The sequence below is a fragment of the Pinus tabuliformis genome, chromosome J (genome assembly GCF_031772625.1).
Source record: "Pinus tabuliformis cultivar Carrire ecotype Pingquan chromosome J, CPIR1, whole genome shotgun sequence".
Classification (NCBI taxonomy): Eukaryota; Viridiplantae; Streptophyta; class Pinopsida; order Pinales; family Pinaceae; genus Pinus; species Pinus tabuliformis.
Window position 1 is genome coordinate 1,093,787,100 of NC_142295.1, and position 12,524 is coordinate 1,093,799,623.

At 41.7% G+C, this 12,524-nt stretch overlaps 1 protein-coding gene across 4 annotated transcripts in view; it reads right to left on the bottom strand.

Moving 5' to 3' along the window:
* The window catches only part of LOC149230846 (ubiquitin-protein ligase), a 439,935-nt gene that overhangs the window by 253,482 nt on the left and 173,929 nt on the right, over positions 1–12,524 (bottom strand). For 3 of the 4 annotated variants that reach the window (XR_016248031.1, XM_089379065.1, XM_089379068.1), the window contains exons 6-7: positions 5,228–5,316; positions 5,035–5,143 (exon numbers count right to left, since the gene is read on the bottom strand). Coding sequence is in view for 3 of the 4 variants with exons in the window: in XM_089379065.1 (XP_089235191.1) it covers positions 5,035–5,143; positions 5,228–5,316 (198 nt within the window). In the remaining variant the exon portion in view is untranslated. The remainder of the gene's footprint in view (positions 1–5,034; positions 5,144–5,227; positions 5,317–12,524) is intronic. The other variant, XM_089379067.1, reaches the window with a different exon arrangement.

Here is a 12,524-nt window from a genome sequence, read left to right on the forward strand (position 1 = left end):
GCAGACTAGAGCTGAAAGGCTAAATATCTATCTCCGAGAAGAGGTATTACTGTCGTGTAACAATCTCAGTTGGGTGAGCCATTTCTGGCACCCTAGTTGTACTCAAGAAGCTGCTTAATAATAAAAACCCTCAGAACTGTTGCATCGGTTTTCCCGAATTGGGTTTTTCTAGCCAGGAGGAGGGTCAGCACAAAGCTAGAAAGGGGCAGATCAGACCTACGCAGTGCCCGTTCATCTTTCTCAGCTAGGAAGGATCGACATTGTGGCCAAGAGGTGCAAATTCAGTTGTTGTCGGGATTGCGTAGAGCCTGAAAGGCTCAGTTTCTTCGATTGTTGAAGCTTGGGGAGCTGTGGACAGATTGTGATTTGAGGAGCTGGTGGGACGTTGTTTTTGTCAAAGCAGAGCAGTGTCTAAGGAGACGGAACCAAGGTAGAGGGAAGCACTACCTCGATGGATTTCTAGCCAAAAGATCCAGATCCAAGTTGCAGCAGCAAAGGGGGATTGCAGAGGAGTGATTTGACATTTGGCTGGATGATTTTCGTGAAGGAAATCAGGACTTAGAGGGAGTTTAGAGGAGCTTGTTCCTTAAAGGATTTCTAGTGCCAAAGAAATCAAGATCCGAATTTTGTTGGGGCAGCAGCAAAAGAGGGAGAAGAGAACCAGTTCGACATTCATTTGGCAGAGCTGGCAGCCACATCTCCAGGAGGGAGGTGGGGTGGTCTAGAGTTGTAGTTCGAGAGGACTACAGAATGGGGCAGGATCCTTGAGGTACCCAAACTCTTGGATCATATTCGGCTATGGGAGCCCTTAACTACAGTAGCATGATGACAGGTGTCAGATGGAGCAAAGTGTAATGGAGCGACAAGGCAGTGCTAGAGTGCAAAGGATTGTAGCAGCACAGTGGGGGTTGCAGCAGTGCGAGGGGCATAGAGGTGTTTGCAGCAGCGCAGAGGCAGTAGAGGAAGCATAGGATAGCAACAGAGGTAGCTTCAGCATCAGGAGGCTTCCACACTGACAAGGATGTCAAAATTTGGGTAGATCAGTTACTTACTTCTCGGTAACTGAGTTGCAATGCAGCAGTTAGCAGTGGCAGTGCTAGGGTGTCATGGGTCGCAATACAAGAAGCAGCAGTGCAGATGATGTGAGGCAATAGGCCAAACATCAGCACAGGTACCAGTGCGGACAATCAGTGTGATGTTCAGTAGTGGAGCATTACTAGAGCACATTCCTCACTAAGAGGGAGTGTTGATTTGTGGTAGCATCGGATGTGCTCTAGCCATGAAAATTGGTGGAGAGGCTAAGGCACATAGGATCTCCAAGACCCAGAAATGGTTTGGGGAAATTCCATAGAGTTGGAGAGATGTTAATATAATTGAAAAATTTAATGGGGTTCCTAAGTCTAAACTTAGGAAAATTAAAATATTAATGGGTACTAATATAAAATTGGGTGAGAATGTTCTAAATGACGTTGATCAGGCTAAATCTAATATTAGTCGTTGATTAGGGACTCAATCTCAGTCGTTGAAGACTCAACAGGAAAAGTATAAGAGGAGGCTTGAGGGTCAGTTGGAAGTACAACAAGATTGATCAGTTAGTTCGATTTTCTGGAGCGGGGCTTGCTGAGAAAATTCGAACTAGTGGTTTGTTGTAGCAAGGGGCAATGAGTACATAGCAGTGAGGCAGAGATAGTGTCTAAGGGTCAAAGCAGAGACCAAAGAGGCTGACGCAGAGTCAGCTAGAGCTACACAGAGGCAGCAAAAGCTACATAGAGGCAGTTGGGTACTGCGCAGAGGCTAAGGGGCCTGCGTGAGTGACACGGAAGGCCATAGAGCTAGAAGGCTGACGCAGGGGCTTCAGGAGCTGAACTAAAGCTAACAGGGTTGATGCAGAGCCAAGAGGAAGTGTCGGAAGGACTTTTGTGGGGCAGACTAGAGCTGAGAGGTTGAATATCTGTCTCCGAGAAGAGGTATTTGGTTGAGCCATTTCTAGCACCCTAGTTGTACTCAAGACGCTGCTTAATAATAAAACCCTCAGAACTGCTACACCGGTTTTCCCGCATTGGGTTTTTTCAGGGACCATTGTCCAAAAATAATGGTGTCCCTTGTGTGTTTTGTCTTAGTATTTCAGTCGTTGATCTGCATATGAGTTAAGGTTGCATCTGTGTTTATTTTTAGTATTTATATTTATAAATAACTTGTTAATGCAATAAACAAGTAGGAAAAATTAAACCAGATAATGCAGAAGGGATTTCTAACGTGTCAGACTTTGAAATTTCAATAGTGGGGAGACATCAAATTGTAGTCAGGAGGACTACATGCTAGGGGCAGGATCCTTGAGGTGCCCAAACTCTTGGATCACATTCGGCTATGGGAGCCCTTAACGACAGTAGCATGATGACAGGTGTCGGGTGGAGCAAAGTGTAGTGGAGCATCAAGGCAGTGCTTGAGTGCAGAAATCTGAGGCAGCGCAGTGGCAGCAGAAGGAGCATAGGATAGCATTAGAGGCAACTTCAGTATCACGAGGCTTCTAGAATGACTGGGATGTCAGTGATTAGGAGAAGTCAGTTACCTACTTCTCGGTAACTGAGTTGCAATGCAGTAGTTAGCAGTGGCAGTGCTATGGGTAGCATGGGCAGCGTGTTGAGAGGGAGATGCAGTACAGATGTAGTAGTGGTAGTGTCATGGGTAGTAGTACAAGGAGCAGCAGTGCAAAGGATGCGAGGCAGCAAGCCAGCATCAGCACAGGTACCAATGTGGAAGATCAGTGTGATGTCTTTATGGTGAAACATTACTAGAGCACATTCCTCGCTAAGAGGGAGTGTTGATTTTTGGTAGCATCGGATGTGCTCTAGCCATGAAAATTGGTGGAGAGGCTAAGGCTCATGAGATCTCCAAGACCCAGAAACGTTTCGAGAAATTCCACCCGGATGAAGAGATATTAATATACCTAATATTTTTAATGCGTTCCTAAGTCTAAACTTAGGAAAATTAAAATATTAATGTGTATTAATATAAAATGGGTGAGAAAGTTCTAATAGATGAGGATCAAGCCAAATCTAATCTTAGTCGTTGATTAGGGACTTAATCTCGATTGTTGAATCGTCAACAGGAAAAGTATAAGAGGACGCTTGAGGGTCAGTTCGAGATACACCAAGTTAATCAAGAATTCAATTTTCTGAGGTAAGGTTTGCTGAGAAATCGAGTTAGTGATCTGTTGCAGTGAGGGGCAGTTCGGCAGAAGCCCGACAATACATATTAGAGAGGCAGAGAAAGTGTCGGAGAGACAGCGCAGAGCCTTGGAAGGCTGACATAGAGGCAGCTCGGACTGACGCAGAGGCTGAGGAGGCTAGCGCAGGTGACGCAGAGGGCCAAGACGCTGACACAGTAGCAGTAGAGTCTAGCAGAGCTAACGCTGGGCTATAGAGGCAACGTGGAGGAACATTCATGGGGCAGACTAGGAGCTGAGAGGCAGACGCAGAGCAGAAGAGGGTGATGCAGTTCCAGACAGAAGCTTGGAGCAAATTTCGTTGCCCAACTAAGGAACTGTCAAAGCTGTTGTGGGATCAATCATCTTGTTGTTGATCAGCGGCAATATCTATCTCCGAGGAGAGGTACTTCGGCCAAGGAAATTCTCTGAAGGGTGAGCCATTTCTGGCACCCTAGTTGTATTTACTATTTAGAAAACTGCATAATAATAAAACCCTCGTATCTGTTGCACTGGTTTTCCCGCATTGGGCTTTTCCGGGGATGATTGTGCAAAAATAACGGTGTCTCTTGTGTGATTGTCTCAGTTATTTCAGTCGTTGATCTGTATATGTGTTGCGGCTACATTTGTGTTTATTTCGGTATTTATATTTATAAATAACTTGTTAATGGAAAGAACAAGTAAAAGATAATAAACCAGATAATTCAGTAGGGATTTCTGATGTGTCAGACTTAGAAATTTCAACACCCCTAATTTGAGCTTTTTGCCCTAGCTACCCGAAATTTACCCAACATTGCCCCAAAACATTGGATAATGGGTTTCCCCCTTTATCAAATACTATAGCCTAGGGGGTTGGATAGACTATGTCATCCTCCCTTGGGCAATTAATCCACAAGGGATTTTACAATTCCCCCCTTCCCGACATTGATTGCCCTCAAGCAATGGCATGTCTGGGTGCCGCATAATTTTTTCTTCATCCTCCAAGAATTAAAAACGTCCTTCAATCCTCGGAGCTGCCATATCGAACATACCAGCACTCCCTTTTTCTTTGTGCAGCCAGATAGCCATAATGTTGGTGGGCAATATCCAAATGCAATAGTTGGTGCTCCCTCTTACTAGATCAAGGGTGGAAAAAATACAGTTGTGTACTAATGCTGAAGTAAATTTTTCTTCTTCTGATATAGTAGCAATTTTCCATATTTCTAACTTCTAATAAGTTGCAGAAAATTAATCCCTTTACTGGAGGTAATAAGCCCACAATAGTTTCCACAGACTGCCCCTGTTTTGCTGTTGTCTCCACATTATTTGATGGTGCCCTGTTTCCAATATTTATAGTGATGTCTTCCATGCATGATTGACCATTTTATAACTTCACCCTTGTGCAGGTAAAGGACTCATCAACTCGGGAGGGATCAATAACAATACAGCCCTTTGCAACTTTGCAATTACCTGACCATGGTAAGAGTAATTTGGCAAACTGTAATGCAATCATGGCATCTTTCCTTCTGGCTAACCAACATCTCTCTGGCCTGATCTTTGTTGTAATTATCCACCTTACAATGTAGAGCTGCTTCGAAATGAGCTGGCAGCTTATACAAAAGCGCAATTCCTATGATGTATTTTACAATTAAAACTAGAATATTTGATATGCATAGCATAGCCAACATTATTAGAAGCTCATACCCTCATGTCGAAAAGGATAATATCTATCAGGGTATCCCATTAAAATCCTTATTTTATTTAAATCATGACAAGGAATCTCAAATTACACCTCACATACAATTCAAAACAAAAGGAAAACAGAAGAACTACAAGCCCCAGAAAGGTACCTTCTCAAGAATACCAAAGGGATTCTCTCCAATCTTACTTGAAAATTTTGAGCATTGGCAATTGTTTTCCAACCAATTGAGAAGTGCTTCACAAAGGTCTCTTTCACTGCTGCATATATAACAAGTTAGATAGAATGCCAACATGCAGATCCCAACTATTGCATCTATGCTTCAAAATAAGTACTCCAATCACCTGTCTACTGTCAATAGTGGGTTACTGATGCACGCTTTCAGTAATGCATGAGGAAGCTCTGTAAAAGAATCACAATGCATGATCCCACCCTGTAAAACAAAACATTATATCCTTATATTATAACCTTCATGCCACAAAACATGATACATCTCAAAGGAAAGACACCAATCCAATTGTACAGGAGAACATCCCATTTAAAGGCAAACTATCATATAACGACATAAACAAACAAATTCCCCATGTACAAGACAAAATGTACACTAATATTAGTCAAATTAAAACTTAACTATATAAACAACAAAAGAGAGATAATAGTGAATATCAACTAATGACAATTATCAGCATTATCAACTAAAACTATCAAAACCCTTGCCGAGTCCAATTCTTTGCAACAATGACATATATCAATGTTTATAACTTTATATAGCCTTACCTTTCACTAAATAAACACATATGTTGGGTATTATAAAGGATGAGTACCTACATAAGCATGCCCAGTTTACAGTTATAATGCAAAGTAGGAAGGGGCAATGCCTCTCCTCTACACCCTTTATCTGTTTCAAGAATACCATGGTTCCTTTGTGCTTTGATCATTTCACCACTCAGGGAAATCAACAATTGATTCTGTCTGAAAAGTTATACAAGTTAAATATTCTCACTCTCTGCCCCATTAGTGGGATTGGATGTGGCAGTATGGTAAACCCATTTGGGCATATAAGACACACCAGTTGTATCAGCTTCCTTTACACCTCACTACATCTGAGACACTTTGAATAGACAATGGGAACTTTCAGATGAAGAAAAGAAGTGGGTGAATCGCCTCTACCATAGATGCTTCCTGTTGATTTTTTGGTAGCATCAGATGTGCTCTAGCACGAAATTTTGTGGAGGGGCTAGAAAACATGAGATCTCCAAGACCTAGAAATCATTTGGTGAAATTCCACCCGTATTGTATTTTATTAAAATAATTAATATTTTTAAGGGGTTCTAATGGGTGTTAATGAAAATATGGGTGAGAAGCTTCTAAGAGACGTGGATCAAGTCTAATTTAATCACAGCCGTTGATGTCTCAACAGGAAAAGTATAAAGGAAGGCTTGGGGTCAGTTGGAGAAGACACACAGAGAGAGCAGCACTTGAGCTAATTCGAAATTTTGGAGCATGGTTTGATGAGAATTTCGGAGTGAGTTTCTAGTGCAGAGAGGGGTAGTTCAATAGAGGGACTTCAGTCCAAGGCCGAGAATACATAGCAAAGAGGCAGAGTAGCACCAAGGAGAGACAGCGCAGCTCCAGAAAGGGTGATGCAGAGGCTAGAGTTGCTCACGCAGTCACTTAAAGGCAGCGCTGGCGTTTCTTTGAGGCAGAGAGAGCAGCAGTTCAACAAATCGATTTATGAGCCGGGAAGGCTCACTGGGAGGGTGATGCAGCTCCTAGAGGAGGTGACGCAATTCCAGTGCAGAGCTTGGAGCAGCCATCACTGCACAGCACTGGGGACAACATAATCACCTGTGGGGTTTGTTCATCCAGTTGCTGGATTCGCCAAAATATTTGTCTCTGGATAGAGGTACTTCTATCGAGTTTATTCTCTGTTGGGTGAGCCAGATTTGGCACCCTAGTTGTATTCAAAAATCTGCTTAATAATAAAACCCTCATATCTGCTGCACCAATTTTCCCGCATTGGGTTTTTCCGGGGATGTTTAGTCCAAAAATAAGTGTGTCCTTTGTGTGATTGTCTCATTTATTTCTCAATACTTGATTTGTATATTAGTGTAGGCTACAGTGTATTTGCATTAATATTTCTGAAAATAACTTGTTAAACTGAAGAACACAAGTAGGTAATGCAAATCAGTTTACTGCAGTAGGATTTCTGGTTTGTTAGATTCAAACAATTTCACATGGTATTGGAGAGATTGCGGATCAAGGAGGACTGAAGTCATCAACGAAAGGATAGAGGAAAATCTATACGTGAAGACAATTGTCCTGAGAGACAACACAGTTTTTGGCCAAGCAAAGGAGGGGTGACACAGTCACCAAGGGAGGCTCACGCAGAGCCTGAGTCAGCCTGATTGAGCAGCATTGTTGCTGTGAAGGGCAGTGCAATGGTTACTGGGCCAGAGCAGACACTGCTGAGTCTCATTTTTCCAGTTGTTGTGGCTAGAGGTGCAATGCAGATTTCATCTATAATTGCTGGTGGGGTGTTGATTATGTTGGTGCAGAACAATACCTAGTGGGGCAGAAGCAAAGTAGAAGGAATCAGTTCTTCAGAAGATTTCTTGCCAAGAAATCTAGATCCAGTGTTGAGCAATAGCAAAGAGAGATCAGAGAGGGGTGGTTCAACAGTTGTTGGCAGAAGGATTTCCGTGAAAGAAATCGAAATTTAGAGGCAGCTTGTTCCTTAGAGAATTTTTAGCGCCAAAGAAATCCAGATCCGAGTTTTGTTGAGGCAGCAGCGAAAGAGGGAGAAGAGAACCAATTCGACATTCATTTGAGAAGAGATGGTCGTTAATGGACTGAGGGATCAGGACAGGTTGGATGGAGCATCCAACTTCATCATCTGGAAGGCCAGGATCCTAGCAGTTTTGGATAAAAATCGCATCAAGGATTATGCCTTGAGGACAGTTGTTGTTCCGGTCAATGTTGATCCTCTCAAGAAGTACGAGGAGGCTCAGGCGAAAGCAAAATGCATGATCTTAGACAGGATCAAGGATCATGTGATCCCACATATTGCTGAGAAAGACACAGAAAGGGAAATGTGGGAGGCCTTGACCACTTTGTATGAGGGAACTTTCATTCAGCAGAAGATGTTGCTTGAGAGTCAGCTAAGACAGTTTCAGATCCATAAGGGAGAAGAAATCGATGCCTTCCTTCTTAGGTTGCAAAGGATCCGTGACCAGCTAACTTCTATAGGGTCTACACCAGATGTTGAATTCATGGTCAGGACTGCCCTGAATGCAGTCACTGAAGACTGGGAAACCTTTGCCCAAAGCATGTTAGGCAGGGCTTCTCTTCCCAGTTGGGAGGAGATGTGGGCAACTCTTCAACAGGAAGAGATAAGACGATTGACCAAGGGGAGAAGCAGCAGCAAAGGGATCAGAATCAAGAAGGAGGAAGAGGATGCGGCTCTCGCATCAGCGGGACAAAAAGGGCAGCAGAAACAAAAGGACATATCCAAATTCAGATGCTTCAAATGTGCAGAAATGGGTCATTTCGCCACGCAGTGCCCTCAGAAGAAGGGCAAAGAAGAAAAGTCTGACTCAAAGGCTGCTCCAGTGAAAGCTGACGGAGAGGACGATGATGATTGCGCCATGAGTGCTCATACACCTCTAGAGAAGAGGTGGGGCGATATTGAGCTGTAGTTGGGAGGACTACAGTAAGTGCAGGATCCTTGAGGTGCCCAAACTCTTGGATCGCATACGGCTATGAGAGCCCTTAATGGCAGTAGCAAAATGACGAGTGTCAATTGGTGCAAGTGATGATGGAGCGACAGTGGCAGAGCTAAAGTGCCAAAGTCTGAAGTAGCGCAGTGGAGTGTTGCAGTAGTGCGGGAGGCATAGCGAAGAAACAACAACAGCGCAGTAGCATCAAAGGGTTAGCACATATTAGTAGTAGAGGTAGCTTCAGCATCTAGGGGCATCCAGACTGATCAACATGTCAGTTTTTGCGTGGCTTTTCAGTTGCTTACTTCTTAGCAACTGAATTGCAGTGCAGCAATTAGTAGTGGCAGTATTATGGGCAGCACGATGCAATATATTGAGAGGGATCCGTAGTATAAATACAATAGTGACAGTGGCAATGTCATGGGCAGCGGTATAGATTGCAGCAGCGCAACGGATGAAGGGTCGCAGGCCGAGCATCAGTAGCACAGAGGACCGATGTCGTGGATCAATGTGATACTTCTGCCGGGAAGTATTGCTACAGCACATTCCTCGCTAAGAGGGAGTGTTGATTTTTGGGTAGCATCGGATGTGCTCTAGCTCCGAAATTTTGTAGAGGGGCTAGAACACATGAAATCTCCAAGACCCAGAAATCGTTTGGTGAAATTCCACTTGTATTGTATTTTATTAAAATAATTAATATTTTAATGGGTTCCTAAGTCTAACCTTAGGAAAATTAAAATATTAATGGATATTAATGAAAATATGGTTGAAAAGCTTCTAAGAGACGAGAATCAAGTCTAATTTAATCTTAGCCGTTGATTAGAGATTAGATCACAGTCATTGATTTCTCAACAGGAAAAGTATAAAGGAAGGCTTGGGGTTAGTTGGATAAGACACACAAAGAGAGCAACACTTGAGCTAATTCAAAATTCTGGGGCATGGTTTGCTAAGAATTTTGGAGTGAGTTTCTAGTGCACAGAGGGGTAGTTCGGAAGAGGGACTTCAATCCAAGGTCGAGAATACATAGCAGAGAGGCAGAGAAGCACCAGGGAGAGACAGCGCAACTCCACCAGAAAGGGTCACGTAGAGACTAGAGGAGCTGATGCAATCACTTAGAGGCAGCGCTGGGGTTTCTGTGAGTCAGAGAGAGGAGCAGTTCAGCAAATCGATTTCTGGGCCGAGAAGGCTCATTGGGAGGGTGACATAGCTCCTAGAGGAGGTGATGCAGTTCCAGCACAGAGCTTGGAGCAGCAATCGCTGCATAGCACTGGGGATAGCGTAGTCACCTGTGGGGTTTGTTCATCCAGTTGCTGGATTCGCCAAAATATTTGTCTCCAGATAGAGGTACTTCTGTTGGGTTTATTCTTTGTTGGGTGAGCCGAAGTTGGCACCCTAGTTGTATTCAAAAAAATTCTTAATAATAAAACCTTCATATCTGCCGCACCAGTTTTCCCACATTGGGTTTTTCCGGGGACGTTTAGTCCAAAAATAATTGTCCTTTGTGTGATTGTCTCATTTATTTTTCAGTACTTGATCTGTATATTGGTGTAGGCTGCAGTGTATTTGCATTAATATTGTCTGAATATTTCTAAAAATAACTTGTTAAACTGAAGAACACAAGTAGTTAATGCAAATCAAATCAGTTTACTGCAATAGGATATTTGGTTTGCTAGATTCAAAAAATTTCACACTTCCTTGTAAACCAACTATGTATCATCTTCCTTGTACACCACAGTCACACTACTTCAAGAACACTCTAAATAGACAATGGGGACTTTCCAATGAGGAAACTAAGAGAATGATTTGCCTCTAGACAGTATAGTCTTTCAGAGTCTCCTGCAGACTTAGGGCATTTTCATTGTTGTTGACTTATCAAGGAAATGCCTAAGAAACAGGGGGATATGCTGTGCCCTATTTCGGAAACTAAAACAATGGAGATATGGCTTGGAAATGGCACACAAACATTTCCAAGTTGTCGCCAAAAAACTGAAACATTTCCAAGCCGTTGCCAACCATTTTACAATAGTCACGAAACATTTCTTGATTTTCAAAAACGTTTCCACTACCACATGGCAAATTTCTAGCCAGAAAAAGTGATTTTTTGACATGAAAAAATAACCCTAAACAAAAATTACAGAAGCCTGACCCTAAAGGTCTCAATTTTTGTGGTGTGTCTAATTTGGATTAAAATCAACACATGCACCGCAAAACATCTTAGATTAGATTTATTTTATTTAGTAAATTAGATTTCAATTCTATTTTAGATTAGATTTCTTTTCCGCACAAAGTAACAAACCTTTCCCACTAGGTCCTATTATGCTCTTAGCCATTGTAAGCGAAAGCTCGAGCCTTGGCATGATTTAGAGAGCACTTTGTCTTGGTTGAGTAGTTTAATAGGCAAAACCAGTGTTGCGGGGGAGCGCCCCCCCCCCCCTCGCTCCCGCTCCCGATCCGCGCTCCGGGCGGGAGCGGGTCGGGAGCGCGCTCCCTAAAAAAAATTTCGCTCCCTGCCTTTTCGGGAGCGTTTTCGGGAGCGTTTTGCCTTTTTTGCATTTTTTTTTTTGTAGTAATGTTCGAAATGCAATTTTTTTTGAAAGAAACAAATAGTTTTTGAGTGGGGCAACTTAATGATCAAGTCTAGGCCCTAGTATTGATATGCTATTCATGGTAATGTTAAATTCTTTAAGTAAAAGTGACATTTTCTTTAATTTTCATTTTCATCCTTTTACTTAAATTTTTAACATTACCATGAAATGACTCAGGATGTTTGAGAGTGGTTTCGTCCTCATTGGATTTCATATGGAGAAAGTAGAATTTTAGATTTCATTCAAAATCCAGCAGACTTATCAGTTTTTCAGGATTTCAGGATTGGGGGATTGCAATGTTTCCATTGAATTTTGTCATGTATTAGGGTATGGAACTCATATTTAATCAAGAGTACCAATCCCTCTATGTACCTTGATGTTAGTGACATTGGTTGTCGAACTCCTCTATCATGACCCTTCTAAAAATGTACGCATCACTCAAACAAAATCTTGACTTGACATGCTATGCTTTTTCTATCTTATGTTAATGCTTAGAGGGTGATATTAATGACAAAGATCCCTATACAGATACAAAGGTAATGACAAAGATACCTCTGGATATTAATGCTTGGAGGGTGATATTAATGACAAAGATCCTGATTTTGCAACAAGACTAAAAAATTAGACATTTCTCGTGGTGGCAAGAGGCCCAAGCATAAGAAATAGATAATAGATTTACTTCTCTTCTCTAGTTTCTAGTAGCTTTTATAACTATTAACTCTTTCATATTTATTATGATATTTTTTTAAACAATATATGACAATTTAAGTTTGAAGTTGGCAATTATAACTCATTAGTAATGAATTATGAATATGATGCTTCATGAAAGTTGAAAGTTGTTTCATTTCGTTTCATTTTATAACATTTCATTTCATGTTAGATATTATTTGTTGTAATGGTTACACTTAGCTTACAAGTACAACTTTGGTGATCAATGATGATAAATGTTATATATTGAATTTTGAAAGCTTGAAACTTTAAGATTGATGAATCATGAGACTCAATATGTTGTATGTTACTATGTTACTAACTTGCGGACGTGGTTGATGAAGATTATAACTTCTAGATGATTGTTGTTATATGGTTCAATCTATGCTTTTTTATGTTTTTTATATCTAATTCATCATTCTACATGTTTTTGTTGACATATATGTATCAAAAATTAAAAAATATAAAAAATATATATATTTTTAAAAAATCGCTCCGGGATTCGCTCCCAAACCGGGAGCTTCTGAAAATGGTCGCTCCTGCTCCCGCTTCCGCTCCCGCTCCCAAGTAACATTGGGCAAAACCTTTTAGCCATTTATCGTAAGTTTGGTGTTAATTATAGTAAGCTC